The sequence below is a fragment of the Strix aluco genome, chromosome 2 (genome assembly GCF_031877795.1).
Source record: "Strix aluco isolate bStrAlu1 chromosome 2, bStrAlu1.hap1, whole genome shotgun sequence".
Classification (NCBI taxonomy): domain Eukaryota; kingdom Metazoa; phylum Chordata; class Aves; order Strigiformes; family Strigidae; genus Strix; species Strix aluco.
In genome coordinates, this window is record NC_133932.1 from 6345050 (window position 1) to 6362322 (window position 17273).

At 50.4% G+C, this 17273-nt stretch overlaps 1 protein-coding gene across 1 annotated transcript; it reads right to left on the reverse strand.

Moving 5' to 3' along the window:
- On the reverse strand, positions 1-8974 carry TRIM45 (tripartite motif containing 45). Its single transcript, XM_074809137.1, has 6 exons — positions 8601-8974; positions 4528-5261; positions 3422-3551; positions 1445-1559; positions 1101-1227; positions 1-308 (listed from the first exon to the last, which is right to left on the reverse strand). Exons 1-6 carry the CDS (start codon positions 8936-8938, stop codon positions 157-159), a joined length of 1596 nt encoding a protein of 531 aa, XP_074665238.1. The 5' UTR covers positions 8939-8974; the 3' UTR covers positions 1-156.
- Positions 8975-17273: the final 8299 nt, after the last annotated feature.

Sequence of the window (17273 nt, forward strand, 5' to 3'; positions counted from 1 at the left end):
TGGAATATAAGGCACAATTTTATTTTCCCTCACCCCCCTTTCTCAGTTGACACCCATCACGATGGTTTTATGCAGTGATGGCAGGGATCCTCGTGGTTTGCACTTGTGCAGCAGCCAGCAGCAATGCCCTGGGCTCACAGGAACTCACCTGGGTGCTCAGAGCACCACTGTCCTGAGCAAACTTCTCTGCCAGGTGCTGCCGGGTGGCCCACCCAAACATTCTGAGCTCTCCTTCACTTGTCCACAGCACGACCAGTGCGGGCAGCCAGGGTGACCTTTGTGTCCATGGCCACAGCCTTGGTACCCACCTGCAAGAGAAGAGGCACCATCCGCTGAACCAAAAGTGGGCTAGAAAATCCCAGTGTGTCCGAGGCTTTCAGAGAGCTCTTCAGCCCCAGGACTTATCTAAGACAGGGAGGCACGTGCTGATGAGAACACAGCTTACTCAAGGCCAAAATTGCCAGGGCTTGATAAAGAAAGGAGAACCACCAACGGGGACCTCCCCATTCCACTCGCTGGGGAAAGCTGAAGATTTCCGTCCCCTTGCCTGTTGAGCAATGCAAGACACAGGCCTGCAGAACCCCATGCCAGCCACTGGTGGCTATGCCAGAGTGAGATACAGATCAAGCACAGAAAAAGGAAGAGGCTGATTCTATAGTAAAACATGCAAAATACACAATGACACATGCAGGTCAAGGACTGGGAAGCTGCTTGGGATTAAACAAATAAGGGAGTTGAACTCTCATCCTAACTAAGGAGTGAGGTTTCTCCATAGGAACAGGAACAGTATAGATGAAGTACTGCTTAGCCTCACTGAGAAGGGCTGAAAGACAGAGCTGCCCAGCCCCATTTCCTGTGGAGTTAGGTCAGGTCTCTGTCTATGGGGTGTGCTGCAAAGACCCTTAGCATGTCCTGCTGCATTTCTCACTGCTGCAGTCCCATCCTACCAGAAGATATCTACACACAGGTTATCCCAGGCCTGGTGCATGTGCAAGGCAGGAGTTGGGCTGGAGTGTCCACTCACACCTATCTACACTAGGGAAAACCAAATGCAACAAACCTTCCTGACACCAGCAGCATGGGGAAAGCTGAGCACCCACCTGGCATGGTCCCACCACAGGCACAGCGAGCAGCTTTCTGCCCTCCACTTGAGCAGAACGTGCAGCAGTGAAACACACCTCGGTGCTTACGGAACTTGTTTTTCACCATCAGAGTGAATGGAGAGCCCTGCAGAGGACAAGCAAGCAGAGAGGCTAATGCAGTGGATGCTATCAGATGTTGTGTCTGTGTTTTCAAAAACCAGCTGGGTGATCCTGTCAGTCACAGATCACTAAACCCAGCCTTAAACTGCTAAGTGGTAGAGGCAATTCTTAGAGAGATTTAAAGCAAGTGCTTAGAAAAGCAGGTAAAGAAGAAGCAGTGCGAGGGAAACAAGAAATGCTACCTGTACATGTTGCCCTTTCACATAGACGCAGACACCATACAAGCCTGGCTCCTCAGGGCTGTAGGAAATATGGTAGGTCCCATCGCCATTATCACACACTGTTGGCTCGACTGCACTATGAACAGAGAGAAGTCCAAGAAGTCAGCGACTGGCAGAAAATTACTCTACGTGTGAACTACTGTTTGGCCTAGATTTGTGGTCAGCTCCTTATCCTCAGCCTTGTTCAGCAGCCGTGGGTCTCAAGTGAGCCTAACAGGATGCATGAGCAACGCTCAAGCACTGAGTAGCTTTCACACACACCTGCTACCAGGAGCTGCAGTAACCATACAAAGGAAGTCACACAGAGCTAGCTGCACTGCAAGGATTTGTAGCAACCCTGAGCACTGAAAGAGCAGAAGACAACAGACAGCACACTTGCAGGTCAGATTATCCCATCAGATAAGAGCCCTCAGAAATGGGGTAAAGTCACAGCTTCAGAGAGCAGTTACCTCCAGAAGAGCCCATGAAGAAGGCAGGACCTAAATGGGGCAGGTTTGAATCCCTTCAACCGCTGTCCCAAACTCACTGACCCCAACTGTTCTCTTCAGTGCTCTGAGGAGTTCTGGGTCCCTGCTGGTGAACTCCCCCTTTCTAAAGTGAAGCTCGTTGGGTTTCACAAGGAACCCTGGTGGACAGAGCGCCAGGGAGAAAGCATCAGGTAGTTACTCAGGGACTGATTGCCTGCTTCACAGAAAGATGGAAAGAGCTTTCCACCAACAATTATCAGGCAGCTCTGCATAGAGGAAGGCAGTCTTCCTAATCCCCACTAATTAGTCTCTTGTGCCCCACAACATGATAGTTTATAATCTTCCAAATTTGTAGGCTGTATTCCCCACCCCCCACCATTTCACATCATTTCCTGCCATGAACTGTGTGGTGATACTTCATGCTCTTCTGCAGCTGCTGTGCCTCAACCCAAAGCCAGACAGCTTTCAGCAACGGATGTAGCAATTACCTACATGCAAGAACAAGAAATAAAGTGAACGTGGCCACAGCAACCTCTAGCTCACCAAGCAACATCCACGTAACCCTCATGTGCCCACCTTCCTACAGGGTACGTGCACCCAAGAAAGGAAGGTACATTGGAACAACATTCTTGAACAACGAGGCTCTACTGACAAGCATCTTCTGTAGGCCTTGTCAATGCTCCCCCGTAGCAAGGAGTTTTAGCATCCTGTCTCTTTTTTCTTCGGGTCATCCTACCAACAGCATTCCTGGAACAAGTTATGCCATCACCTTCCTCCAGCTACATTGTATGTAGCGTAAAACAGAATTTTTTCTTAAGAACCAGTTGGTTTTGCATTTGTGCCTGGCTCCTTTATAGTGCCAAGTGCAGCCTGGAAACAGTTACAAAATAATTTTTTCTGGTTGGTCATTTTCATTGTAGAAACACTTACTAGCTCAAGTGTGGGCTTCCCTGCCTTTGCTAGAAAACCTCCAAACATGTTAAAGTGCTCCACACCTGCAACTACAGGAGAAAGCACGATGAAGTGCCGACACAGATTCTTTCTCCAGAACATGCACTAGGCACTTCCACCAACTGTCAGAGGCTCCTGAGCTTGGAGCACTGTCTGTCTGACCTGGGACAGTCACTCTGCAGTTGCCAGGTTTTATTCTCATTAGGTGTTAACAGAAGCAGAAGCCCTGGGTTATCTACTGGTAGGGGTAGGAAGCAGCAACAGCTTGTTCTGACAATATCTAACACCCGCTGAGAGTTCAATCCTTTCAGAAGACCCAAATCACTCAAAGACTCAATACAAATCTAAGCCAACACTGTCAAGCTCCACAACCAGTAGGAAGCACTGTGGAAGAGTAGTGCCTTTTCCCCTACAGATTCTGACCTACATCCTCCCATCTGCCCAAAGGAGGAGGGAGCCAGGGTGAGGGAGGCAGAAAGGCAAACCCAGTGACCAGGGAGTTCTCAGGTGAGCTACCCACCAGTCCTTCTTGTCCTTGTGGGTGATGGTGACCCGCACAGCCTCCCCTCCTTGCCGCATCCGCTCCCCCGTGGTGTCATTGCAAAGCAGGCTAAAGCCAGTCAGCTGGTTCTGACGGGCGCTCTGAAGATCTGTAAGGCAGAGAAACAGGACCAGGAAGGATTCACACCCGCCACAATTGCCACCTCTCACCTATTTTACAGCGTTGCAGTCCCACCAGAGCACAAGCCAGGACTCTGCTGCTGGGGTGGGTGTACAGCTCCCTCCACCCACAGGGAAAAGTTATCTCTGGGGACCAAGAGAGCGTGCTGGGAGATGTTGGGCAGGCTCCCAGAGGTCTGTATGGACCAGAGTGGCCTTCCTGCCTGCCCCTCTCAGCCCAACAGGCACCTTCCCTAGCAGCCTCAAGGTGTACCATGCAACCAGGATGGAAGAGGAGCGGCCCCGCCGCGGAGCTGGAGCCCCAGAGACGTCAGCACTTACAGCTTGGCATGGAAAGGAGCTGATGGGCCCTGGGTCTGTCTCATCTGCCCTGCACAGGCCATTACTGACCAGAGGTGGCCACGCTTTGTGGGCTGGTCTGAATATTATCTATTTGCTGGCCCAGCTCCAAGTCCTTAGTAAGCAAATATCCATGAAACCATCAATGCCAGTTATTCCCACGGCAATCTCAGCAGGAGCTGTAAGGGGAATGAACCTGCTCGCTCAGTCACAGAGGGGATCTGTCTGGGCCCATGCTGCAGAACAGCTGGGGCCAGTGGGAGAGCAGCACGTCCTGCCATGGCAGGAGCCATTCCCATCCCCTGAGCAAGCTGTGGTCTTCGGCCTGAGGGTCGCTCTCCTCACCCCTCAGCCCCATGCTGCGGAGGGCAGTTCCGGTACGCTCGGTACATCTGGATGGGGAGACCTCTCTGGGTCCCTGCTCAGCACAGCTGCCGTAGGCCCTCAGCGAGCAATGCAACCTCTGGCAGGGCTCTACCTCTGCCCCTAGTCGATGCCTGGATGGCAGGGAGCCAACAGTGCCTTCAGCATGTGGGTACAGAGAACGGAGAGGTGACTGCAGGGAGCGGCGCATTCCCATTTAGCTGTTGTACGGCACCACATTACCTTCCCCGTGCAGGGTGCATCTGGCTGGATCGACCACTTTATTGAGAATGGCCCCGAAAACTTCATAGCCGCAACACTGCCCTGCCCTCTCCTGGGGAGAGAACCGGATCCCGTCATCCACGCTGGGGTGGGTGTCATAAGCAACACTGTTGAGCTTTGCCAGGCGGCTCGCCACCACCCCTTTGGTGATGAGGATCTCCAGGTCTGAGCCGCTCATCAGCAAGTGCTCCGTGAACTCCACGCCTGTCCTCATGTCCAGCAGGAGCTGCTGCAGCTGGGCCTTCTGCAAGTGCAGCAGGTTTTCCTTCTGCACCTTCAAGGCCTCCAGCTGCTTCAGCAGCCGGTCCCGGTGCTCTTCAATCGCTTTCACATACCCACTGGCAAAGAGACAGATCTCTGCGGCCACATCCTCTGTGTGACTGTGGACGGCACTGCCCATGTCATCAATCTGGCCCAGCACATCCTCTAAGATGCCCATGTGCTGCTGGGTGTCTTTCAGCAGCTCCCGCAGGGCATTCCCATGCCTGTGGATGACGTTGCTGGTGAAGTCATACGGGTGCTGCCGGTGTCTGTCTGCAACGCAATCCTGGCACACGGGCTGGTCACACTGCTCGCAGAACAGCCTGAGCTCCTCTGTGGGATGGGAAGGGCAGAAGAGAGGCTTCCCGGCCTGGCTGCAATCCTCGGTGTTCTCCAGCTCCACCACAGCATGAGAGGCTGTCTTCTTCTGTCTCCTAGAAGGGAGCAATCACACATCACTTTAGGCATGTTGGATATGAAATGCAAACATCCGAGACCCCTTGCGAATGCCAGTCTGTACAGACTGCAAGGCACAGTGTGCACCACTCCTGTCTCCATGGAAATCCACTCTGGACTTGCAGCCTCCTGAGGACAAGGCTCCACACAAAAGAGGACATTAGAGGCTGCTCTCAGGCTCCCTGCATGTGGTCAGTGCTATTTTCAGACACAAGAAGCATGTGCCCCACCATGGCCACACACAGAGCGGGGAACAGGCTGTCAGGCTGCCAGAAGCCCCTTCACGGAGCCTGACAGAGGTGGGATAGTTGCAATTACCCCCAGAGCCCGCTGTGACAGGCAGCGGGAAGGCAGCGAGCCCTACAAAGGGAGAGCTGGCAGGAGGTGTCTCAAAACAGAATCGCTCACCAACGGTCGCTTCTGGAGAGGAACGTGAGGTGCCAGGCCCCTCAGCCATCAGCCCGGTGATTTTCACCGACTTTAAATTTGCTGAGGCAAATGAGCTCTAATACCTGTTAGGGGAAAATATAGTTCAGGTCACTACCAGATGAGAGTCTGTAGTAAAATACTTAATATTCCAAAAGTCAAACTCCATTTCCTTCTGGCTGCCAGGGTAGGTCCTGCTCAGAGGATACCAAGGATGGGACACAGAGAACCTGTTATGACCCAGATGTCCACCATGTCACAGGGCAGCACTAGAATATTTCCGATTTATGTTATTTTGAAGCAGGATGTAAAAGCCTCCTCTCCCTCCTTTTCTCCTGCACTAATGAATTCTGGCAGTTGCGATGGGAGCTCCAAGCCATAAGCAAAGAAATCCTCCGAGGACCAAGCTCTATAGAGTTGCTCTGGCAACACAAAGCAACCTCATCACAGGGCAGTATGCGGCTCTTACACTACTCCTTTCACTTCCCACTAACCTCCCTTGGGTCCAGCACATTTTCAAAGCCTTCTGCGTAACACCCTTCAAATTCACACTTCCCTGATTTCAGCCTAAGACCTCTCTCACTTATTCAAAGGAGCACAACAGTGGCACCCAGATCCTTAAAAGACTTCCCTACACACCAGAAAACCATTTCAAAATGGGTTTCCTTGGCCCATGTTCTGCTCTGCCCATCAATTAAATCAGGTGCAAGTCTGCAGATGCTAGTGGGGTGAAAAAATTATATCAGTAAATAACGTAGGGAACAGGTCATCGGGACAAATTTTCTACTGCTTTATACCTCTGCAGTTATTTCTGTCAGTGCAGCATTCAAGGTCTCAGTTTATCACTCTTCAGCAGCTTGCATGGGGTATGAGGCATTAGCTAATCAGAATGGTATGCTGAGAATTACAGCCCCGAGTGGATAGGTAACTAAGAGTCTAAGCCATTTTGCCACAGGCACCAGTATCTGCAGGGGGGCAGGACAGTGAGGAATATGCCTCTATTCTTTCTGGGGAAAGAATTTGTTAATCAAGCGGAAAGGAGCAGCAAACATGGAGGGAACAGGCTGAGCTGATTAACCCAGACTAAGAGGCTTCCCTGACTACTATTATTGGGTGTTTTTCTGACCCTGCCTGTCACCTCTTTGCTTCAGAAGGCCGTTCGGACTTCCTATCACCCTTCTTTCATGGTGCTGCCTGTCCTCTGCCCTGCTCACTGGCCACTGAAGCTGCCTCCTCTTCAGCTCCTACCTGTCTTGCAGTCACCTCTTCCTCCCTTACTGACATGATCCTCTCCGAGGTACGCAGCTCTCCTCTGCTGTCACTTCTTAAAATTTTCATGTATTCCAACAGAACTAAACCCGGCAACACCAGGCACACTGCAAAGCAACAGGCTCCCAGCCTCACAGAAATGCTGAAAATGCACATAAGATACATAGCTACAACAATTAACAGGCAAGAGCACAGGTCGATCATCAGGAGGTAGCAACCACAGCAGGCAGGCTCGTGTCAGGACTTCCACTTATCTCCTCCTAAGGGCGCCTTCGCACGTACACACAGTAAATGTCTCTGGAGGTGGAGAGGGTAGCAGAAAACTTCCCCATTTTCCCTTGGGAGGTGTGCCTTCTCCAAAGCGGGACAGCATAACACACAGTCATCTAGGTCACAGAATCACCTAGGTTGGAAAAGACCTTGAAGATCCTCCAGTCCAACCATTAACCTCACACTGACCGTTCCCAACTCCACCAGATCCCTCAGCGCTGGGTCAACCCGACTCTTCAACCCCTCCAGGGATGGGGACTCCCCCCCTGCCCTGGGCAGCCCATTCCAACGCCCAACAACCCCTTCTGCAAAGAAATACTTCCTAAGAGCCAGTCTGACCCTGCCCTGGCGCAGCTTGAGGCCATTCCCTCTTGTCCTATCGCTTGTTCCTTGGTTCAAGAGATTCATCCCCCCTCTCTGCACCCTCCTTTCAGGGCGTTGTAGAGGGCGATGAGGTCTCCCCTCAGCCTCCTCTTCTCCAGACTAAACCCCCCCAGTTCCCTCAGCCGCTCCCCATCAGACCTGTGCTCCAGACCCTGCACCAGCTTCGTTGCCCTTCTCTGGACACGCTCGAGTCATTCAATGTCCTTTTTGTAGTGAGGGGCCCAAAACTGAACCCAGTCATCGAGGTGCGGCCTCACCAGTGCCGAGTCCAGGGGTAAGATCCCTTCCCTGTCCAATATGGGGACAATCACGAGGTTTTGAAGCTTGGTCGAGCAAGACTTTGAGCGATAAGAAGTTCATCAAGAACAAGCTTTGATCTCCAAACCCTAGAAAATAAGCTGAACATCCTGGACCATAAAGAGAATGTCTGGGATTGCATTGAAGATGAGTTATTTGACAACCTGACAAAGCAACTCTTCCATTAATTAATTTGGCCATGAAACTAACTTCTGAATGTCCTGAAAGTGAACTACCTGCATTATCATACTGAGAAACACACCCACAGGTCAAAAAGACCCCGGCCCAGGTTAAGACCCTTCCCCTGAGCATGCACAGTAGTAGAAGCATTATGTGAGCTGGATTGTAACTGTATGTTAATCACTAACCGACCAGTATCTAACAGGCGTGTTTGGACAAGTACAACCCCCCGATTTTTGCGTATAAAAGGAGATGGAAACCTGCTGTTGTGGTGCTTGGTTTGTGGAAAAGCCCGCCGAGCACCCAGGCCTGAATAAATACAGCATCTCTCCTCAGTGTGTTAAGATTGGGTTAGTGCACGTCGGGCACGGACCCGCTTTTCGGGTGACCCGCACCCACCCGCTGCACCCCAGGGAGGCGGGGAGGCCGCCCCACGCACCCCGTGACGAGGTGGCCCCGCCCGGGCCGGGCCTCGCCGCGCTCTCCCTCACCTGTGGGCCTGGCAGCAGAAGAGGCAGAGCTGGGCCCCGCAGGTCCGGCAGCGCCTCACGGCCGCCCCCTCGGCGCAGAGATCGCACCCCCCCGCCGCCGCCGTCCCGCCGCGGCTCCGCGCCAGGTAGTCGGGGATGAGGTGGCCGAGGCCGCCGGGCGGTAACGCCACCTCGGCGTCGCACAGCGGGCAGAGGACGCTGAAGGGAGCGGCCGGGCCCGGCTCCCCCCGCGGGCCCAGCCGGCGCAGGCAGCGCGCGCAGAGCGAGTGCAGGCAGGGCAGCAGCCGCGGCGACACGCAGGGCTCGGCGCAGCCCGGGCAGCGCGGCCCGGACGACATGCCAGCAGGGACGGGCAGGGCTGCCCGCTCGGCGGAGGCGGCTCCCCCGGCAGCCCGCCCCGGCCGGTAACGGCCCGCTGCGCGCCGCCCCCCTCGCGCCCCCGCCCCGCGGTGGGCTCCTGGCGTTGCTCGGGGCGACCGCAGTTGAGGTTGGGGGGGTGTGTGTGGGGGGGTGTGTCTCGTACCCCAACTGCTGCCCGCCCCGGGGAGAGGCACCCGGTGTGAGGGGCGCCGCTGCGGCCGGGGGACCCCGCTGCCTCCGCCGGGGGTGCTCCTCGACAGGAGAAGGCCCAACAGCCCGCTTCAGCCTTGTCCTGCTCGCCAAGGTGTCACCCGAAAAGCGGGTCCGTGCCCGACGTGCACTAACCCAATCTTAACACACTGAGGAGAGATGCTGTATTTATTCAGGCCTGGGTGCTCGGCCGGCTTTTCCACAAATCAAGCACCACAACAGCAGGTTTCCATCTCCTTTTATACACAAAAATCGGGGGTTAGTACTTGTCCAAACACACCTATTAGATACTGGTTGGTTAGTGATTAACATACAGTTACAGTCCAGCTCACATAATGCTCCTACTACTGTGCATGCTCAGGGGAAGGGTCTTAACCTGGGCCGGGGTCTTTATGACCTGTGGGTGTGTTTCTCAGTATGATAATGCAGGTAGTTCACTTTCAGGACATTCAGAAGTTAGTTTCATGGCCAAATTAATTAATGGAAGAGTTGCTTTGTCAGGTTGTCAAATAACTCATCTTCAGTGCAATCCCAGACATTCTCTTTATGGTCCAGGATGTTCAGCTTATTTTCTAGGGTTTGGAGATCAAAGTCTATTCTTGATGAGTTTCTTATTGCTAATCAAGGTCATCTTGACCACGCTTCAAAGTCTTGCTTGACCAAGCTTCAAAACCTCGTGATTGTCCCCATATGTGCAGTACCTATAGCTACTAGCAGTTATTAACCACAGCTACTAGCAAACATGAAGTGTACTCTATCCAAGGCACTGAAGAGCCTGTCCCACTGTTTGCCTCCTCTGACACCTCCTGTGTTTTCTGAGCCAGTTCTCTGGGAAATGGCCCCCTTCCCCACTCCACCCTGGGTAGATTTTGTGTTTCCAGTTCTTCCAGCTCAAAACTTCGAGGTTCACCACCTGACTGAGCCTGCTCTGCAGGCAGCCTCTCACTGGCCTTTGCAATCCACCTTTGCAGACCCTTTGCTCTCTGACAGTTGCCTTCAGGCATTCGTCGTTTTTCCTTCTGATCACCAGTGAACTTGCTGAACAGCCGAGGAGCGGTATCCGTGAAACTTGAATAGAAACAGTGCAACACAGCCAGGCTTCCTCGTGGCTGCTCGCGGAGATTGGCTGATCACTGTATTGATTCTCTTCACCTGGGAATTGCAAATATTGTAGAAGGCGAGCTTTAAAATCAGAATGTCATTGAAGTCCTCCATGAAGCTCCTTGGACTTTGATGGTATCTACACGATTGCTTTTATCAGTCTGATCTGTAAGCTCCTCAAATAATTAAATCAGAATTTTTTTTTTAAAGAAAGCTCTTTTCTATACAACCATGTTGACAAGCACTAATGATACTCATGTAATGTGCTGCATTTGTCACCAAAATGGGATAAAAGAACTTATCGAATGTGATGTAGATAAGCAGACACTCCTTTATTAATGGCTGGGTGTGTAGGGGAGTCGTCTCACCAACAATGCACACCTAACTCATGTAGCATGCTGATTATATAGGATACAGTAATACATATTCATCAAGTTCTCATACATAATCATGATGATTCCCATAACTCATTTTCTTATTCCCACCTCTTTCCGGTCACGCACACTTGAGTCCTGAAATGAGTCAGGGGGCTGCTTTTGCGACCACCACAGACTACTGACCTAAAAGAAAGACCCTCCACTGCCCTTGACTCAAGGACTTTGGCTCACATTGTGATTTTAACATGCTTCGAGGCCCTTTTACAATGCAGCTTTTAGAACACCTGGTTTGCAGGGCAATAAATTCTCCTTACTCAACAGTCTAACAATGGTACCTCGTCTAGCAGCATAACTGGTTGTATGGTTACTTTAAACTGAATACAGTATCTCTATGACTACTTAAAACATTACACCACTGTCTTTTATAAAAACTGATATTCCTGTGAAATTCCATTTAATTGATTAGTCCTAATTGAGTGCACCCTCAGTAAGTTTGCAGACGACACCAAGTTGGGTGGGAGTGTTGATCTGCTCGAGGGGAGGGAGGCTCTGCAGAGAGACCTGGGCAGGCTGGAGCGATGGGCTGAGGCCAACTGGAGGAGTTTCAATAAGGCCAAATGCCGGGTGCTGCACTTGGGCCACAACAACCCCCAGCAGTGCTACAGGCTTGGGGAGGAGTGGCTGGAGAGCTGCCAGTCAGAGAGGGACCTGGGGGTGTTGATTGACAGCCAGCTGAACAGGAGCCAGCAGTGTGCCCAGGTGGCCAAGAAGGCCAATGGCATCCTGGCTTGTATCAGCAATAGCGTGGCCAGCAGGGACAGGGAAGGGATCTCACCCCTGGACTCGGCACTGGTGAGGCTGCACCTCGATGACTGGGTTCAGTTTTGGGCCCCTCACTACAAAAGGGACATTGAATGACTCGAGCGTGTCCAGAGAAGGGCAACGGAGCTGGTGCAGGGTCTGGAGCACAGGTCTGATGGGGAGCGGCTGAGGGAACTGGGGGGGTTTAGTCTGGAGAAGAGGAGGCTGAGGGGAGACCTCATGGCCCTCTACAACTCCCTGAAAGGAGGGTGCAGAGAGGTGGGATGAGTCTCTTGAACCAAGGAACAAGCGCCAGGACAAGAGGGAATGGCCTCAAGTTGCACCAGGGAAGGTTTAGACTAGATATTAGAAAGTATTTCTTTACAGAATGGGTAGTCAGGCGTTGGAATGGGCTGCCCAGGGAGGTGGTGGAGTCCCCATCCCTGGAGGTGTTCAAGAGGCGGGTTGACATAGCACTTAGGGGTATGGTGTAGTTGGGATCTGTCAGTGTGAAGTTAACGGTTGGACTAGATGATGTTCAAGGTCCCTTCCAACCTAGATGATTCTGTGAAATTCTGTAATCATTCCTTATCAAATCTCCACAAATCATCAACTCAAATTAATAACAAATCAGTAACAATCAGTAACACATTCAGCCCTCAATGACTGAACATTGTACCAGCTTCTCCATTAGTTTGCCTAGGACTGTGGCTATCTTATCTGTCCTGCTGGCCCTTTTGAATACCAGTGTGACATGAACACCATTTGAGACTTCTGGATTTTAAGTTCCTTAAGTTGTATTAAAAATCAACAAGCAAAGGAGAAAACCAGTCAGGTTTTTCTCGGACTGCTGAGTGTAAATTATCTACACCTATTGATCTGTAAATATGTAATCTGTAACAGATGTTAACATCCCTCTAACGCATAACAGCTTGACAAAGACTTCATCTTCTTTGTGCGATACACTCAAACATTTCTGCGTCTTTTATGTAGTAACATGAGATCAAGGTTTTAGGTCATGATCAAGTGTTTACAACCTTGAAGCCGATCAAAAAAGAAAGATGTTCTAGCAGCCTCCTTCGGATTAACTACTAGCGAGTGAAGTGGTTGCTGCGGAGGTTAGAGAGGATAAAAGTTGCAGTAATTGTGAGACAAGATGACTTGATAACGATATTAGACATTGTGGCAGAGAGGAAAGACTGGTTCTTTTAATCATGCTGGTGGAAGGAATCGCAAATGACAGTGTAGGCGTGGGTGTGGGAAGAAAACGGGAGAACTGTAAGGTCGCCCTTGCTACCTAGAGAACGGCAGCCTCTTCCATCTCTGTAGAGAGATGGTGAAATAAGACATGGCTGGCAATTGCAGAGGAAATCTGAGGTTCCACCCCAGCTGATCTGATCTGATCATCTGTCCTGAGGCTGATCAGGTTGGACCACAGGACAGATCACTGCTGAGTAATGTATCCGTGAGTCATCAGCACGCAGCAGTAGCAACCTCCGGGTGACTAGAGGAAGTCACAGTGAAATGGGCTGGAGAGAATGGTCATGAGAGTCCCGTGAAACTTAGAGAAAGAAACAAGAAGCAGAAATGCCGAAAAAAAGTATGCTAACCCAGTCGCCTGCAAAACGGGGAGCTGCATTAGTTCAAACTCGTGCTTCAGTTTTTGGCTACTTTCCCCATAATATTGCTTTCTTAGTGTCAGTGGTGGAAGCTCCTGTGCCATCAAGTCCTAAATTGTGGAAGGCAACTCAATGGACATGTATGCTGGCACCTTCTGAATATCTTCAAGAAACACACTGAGCTGCAACGCACTGCAAGAATTGGATTGGGAGGCCCTCTCCCATCTCGGATTATTCAGTTTGCTTTGTAACTGGACAAAATAAAGGATGAAAAAAAGAACATGTTAACTTACAAACACCAATGGGCAATAAAGGAACATAGTTACAAAAAACTAAACATTGAAAAGGGGTCATTAAAATTACACTAAGCAATAATGTTTTCCTTTTGCTGCATTTCACGAGAGTTGATGGATGTAATTATCCTCATTTGACCCAAGATTTATTTGAAATGGAGTCCCCTTCAAACTAGTTTTCCTGCTCCTATTGTTAAACACATCTATCAGAGCCTCTCAGAGTGCTTGCTCGGGGTGACCTGTCCTCTCCCTGCCACACTTTCCCTGCCAGCTCCTTCCTCTTTTTCCTGTTTATCTGCTTCTCGTTTCCTACCAGTAAGCACTGGATCATCACACAGAGACATGGAAGACTGGGTGGTTTCCTTCCCCCTTCCCTTCAAGACTCTTGACTAGTATTTCTATTGTTTGCTAATTAGCCCATTCTGGGGAGAGCTTTATGCTGTTTTCCTGCTTATATTTTTTCAAAGAAATATTGGTAAAACTTTTTATATCACATACCAAAAAATCTTTAAAGCATAATTTCCTTCCTAGACTCTTGAAGAGTAGTGTGGATATAAACTATTCATTATATTTGAAATGGGATGCCTCATGCTTCCCTTACCCTACTTTCTCTTAATTTTAGAGAGCTGTTTCTGGATAAGAAATGACCTGAAAAGGTGGTGAAGCCAAAGTCATTAGTGAACAGGACAGAAAGGAGCAGGCCTGCAATCTCTGGGCTTGCAGAAAAGTCCAAGATGACTGATGATAAAAAAGAAGCTCTGAAAAACATTCAGAAAAAAATCATTAGAGATCTTGTTGACAGAAAATGGAGAACCTGTCTAAGTGCCACGGCCTGGGTTAACGGCAGCCAGAGGAAGGTGGAAAATGGCTTATTTGGTGAGTTTACAAAGAAAAGAGAAGTGGAACAGACAGTTGGCTGCTTTCCAGTTGACTAGCAAGTCTACTTTTACTGTGGATTTGTCAGCCCTGGGAGCTACTGTGTTTCAGAGACTTCTCTCAACAAGGCAGAGTCACCAGGCTGCTCTTCTGGGAGTACTTGACGCATCATTAATTGTTTCCATGCAAACTGGTTTGTGTTGTCTATTACTCTTCCCGTTTATATCAACCTCACCTGGACAATCCAACAAAGGACTTAGAAATGTCTCCCAACCTAGGCAGAATCTCTTCCTCATTCAGCTAAACATGCATTTAAAATTATGTGGCATTTGACTGGTGAGAGGAGGATTTCCGTACTGTTCTTTTGGCTTCTGGTCCAAGAGTCCATTGTTATCAGTCTATTTACCGCTGCGCGGTGTGGTTGTGAGGATAGGTGGGACGAAGGGTTGCAGGCTTAGGCAGAACAGGCATAGTCACACCTACGAGTGAAGTCACCTCTCCTTCCTTACGCCAGTGCTCACCCAGACCTGCCTCTCAGCACAAGGTGTGAAGCAAGTTTAGATCTGGTAACAGGCTCATAGTTGGGCATCAAGTATAATCACAGAATCATCCAGGTTGGAAAAGACCTTGAAGATCCTCCAGTCCAACCATTAACCTCACACTGACCGTTCTCAACTCCACCAGATCCCTCAGCGCTGGGTCAACCCGACTCTTCAACCCCTCCAGGGATGGGGACTCCACCCCTGCCCTGGGCAGCCCATTCCAACGCCCAACAACCTCTTCTGCAAAGAAATACTTCCTAAGAGCCAGTCTGACCCTGCCCTGGCGCAGCTTGAGGCCATTCCCTCTTGTCCTATCGCTTGTTCCTTGGTTCAAGAGACTCATCCCCCCTCTCTGCACCCTCCTTTCAGGGAGTTGTAGAGGGCCATGAGGTTTCCCTTCAGCTTCCTCTTCTGCAGACTAAACCCCCCCAGTTCCCTCAGCCTCTCCTCATAAGACCTGTGCTCCAGACCCTTGTAGATGTCATTGACATGCTTCTCAGTGAAAGACCATCCTCTGGCTCCAGGTTTTATATGTGTAGTGTCTCAGACACAGTTTTTGGGTGCACCTCGTTATAAAGAAAATGCCTCAGTTGGGTTCATCTGTCCCTGTCTCAGCCCAAACTTCTGGGTTGAGTTTGTACCTCCTTTGACTGCTGCAGCAGTCTGGCCACTGGAGAGTGCCCTGTAACTTGTGGGGCCACACAACTGTCGCTTTTTCTCTCTGTCAGGTGGCAAGGGCCACTTCCATCAGAAATGGAGTAGGATCCCTCTCCAACATGGCAGAATCAAGCTGCAATGAGCAAGTCTGCCTTCGGAATAGGTGCCGCCAGTTGACCTTTGCCTGTGCTGGGCCCCAAGGGCGCACGAGCACATTGCCCAGGCCAAGGCTCATGTGACCCAATTTCTGCAAGCTGACAGCATGGGGGAATGTGACAGCTGCTGCAGAAGGACAACACTGATCCTCTGCTTGGGGACACCGCTTGGGATGGAGAGGGAGGACTTCTGCCCTGGGATCTCTCACAGACTTTCTACAAGGCATTGCTGGGGGTACTCACTCTTCGGAGAAACACCTTCACTACCAAACATCTCCCTTCACACATATACTCATACACTCTCTCTCTTTTAAATTTGCTATAAGCTTTTTCTCTTCAGGCTGGTGTTGAGCTTAAGGGACTAGACTAAACTGAAGCTCAACAGATCTCATTTAACATAAGCCCAAGTCTCTTCATTTTTGTGCCAGACTCCAAAGTACATTTCCGTAAGCTACTGTCACACATCAAACCCATGCTTCAGCAGAAAGACAAGTCATTGCAGTGTGACCTGGGAGAGCTGAAGGAAGAAGGCAGCAAAACAGCACACCTGGCAAACTAAACCTGTGTCACTCACTGACTAATGGAAGAGGCACAAACACCACACACATGTGCTTGGATTGACCCTGAAATAGCCAACTGGAAGTGGACAGGGTACAGAGATCTGGTAACACATGAAACACAGAAAGAAAGCAGCAAAAAAAAATGTGTGGATCTCTCTTGTCCTCCAGATTTGGGATAGGAAACACAGAGTTGGAGGTGCTCAAGCAATATCCCTTTCAGTTGGCAGCAGCAATTTGAAGACAAAAGCAGCTGCAGCTAAGCCACCCAGCAACACTGGCTTTGTGCAGACTTGCCCTTGCTGTGGCTTCTGACCAGACATTCTTGCTTTCCCCTCCTCCCTGCAGCTTTCCAGCCACCTGCTGCCACTTCCAGCTTTCCGTTGCTATATATATTCTTTTTAATCTCTCCTCCTGCATAGGTTTTTTGAAGGGAAGATGAAACTGGAATTTTTTCAAGCCAGGTTTTTAAAGAAGCAAGTTCTTTGTGATGTCAGGCCAGTAGCCATTTTTACCTCCCCTTCAGCCATATTTGAGACAGGGGAAGTGATCTGAGAGACTGTGTTTCTACGTGCAAAAGATTGATAAATAAGACATTTAATACTCACACTGAGAAGACAATGGAGCCATTCTTCTTTGCTTCGCTGCCAGGACCATGAGAGACAGGAGGATATTACAGTAGGGTATTACACAGGGATGCAGCTATTATGGTGGTGGTGGGAAGCAACAGGAAAAATGGGGCAGCACTCCGGAGAAAAACAGGCTGAATGAGTTCTGCTGCTCACAGAGCAGCTACAGATTGTATGACTGAGGGGAGTGTTTGTGGGGGGAGAACAGATCCTGCAGCAGAGAGTGTCTGTGGGGTGAGCACATAATACCAGAATACTCCAAGATGGCTCTTCCTAAGCACCTCACTCCCTGTTCCTACCTCAGAAACTCACCCAGGTGCTGTGTGGAAGAGTACGGAGGAGGCACAGACAGGCAGTCTCAGAGACAAGAGTCTTTTTGCCTTTTTTAAGCTTCTGCTAGAACTATGCCTGGCAAGTTCACCGGGCTGAAGAGAGACACTCAGCCTATTCCTCTTTGGTGCCGTCTCAGTTGCACCCAGCAGTTCTCAAAAAGATG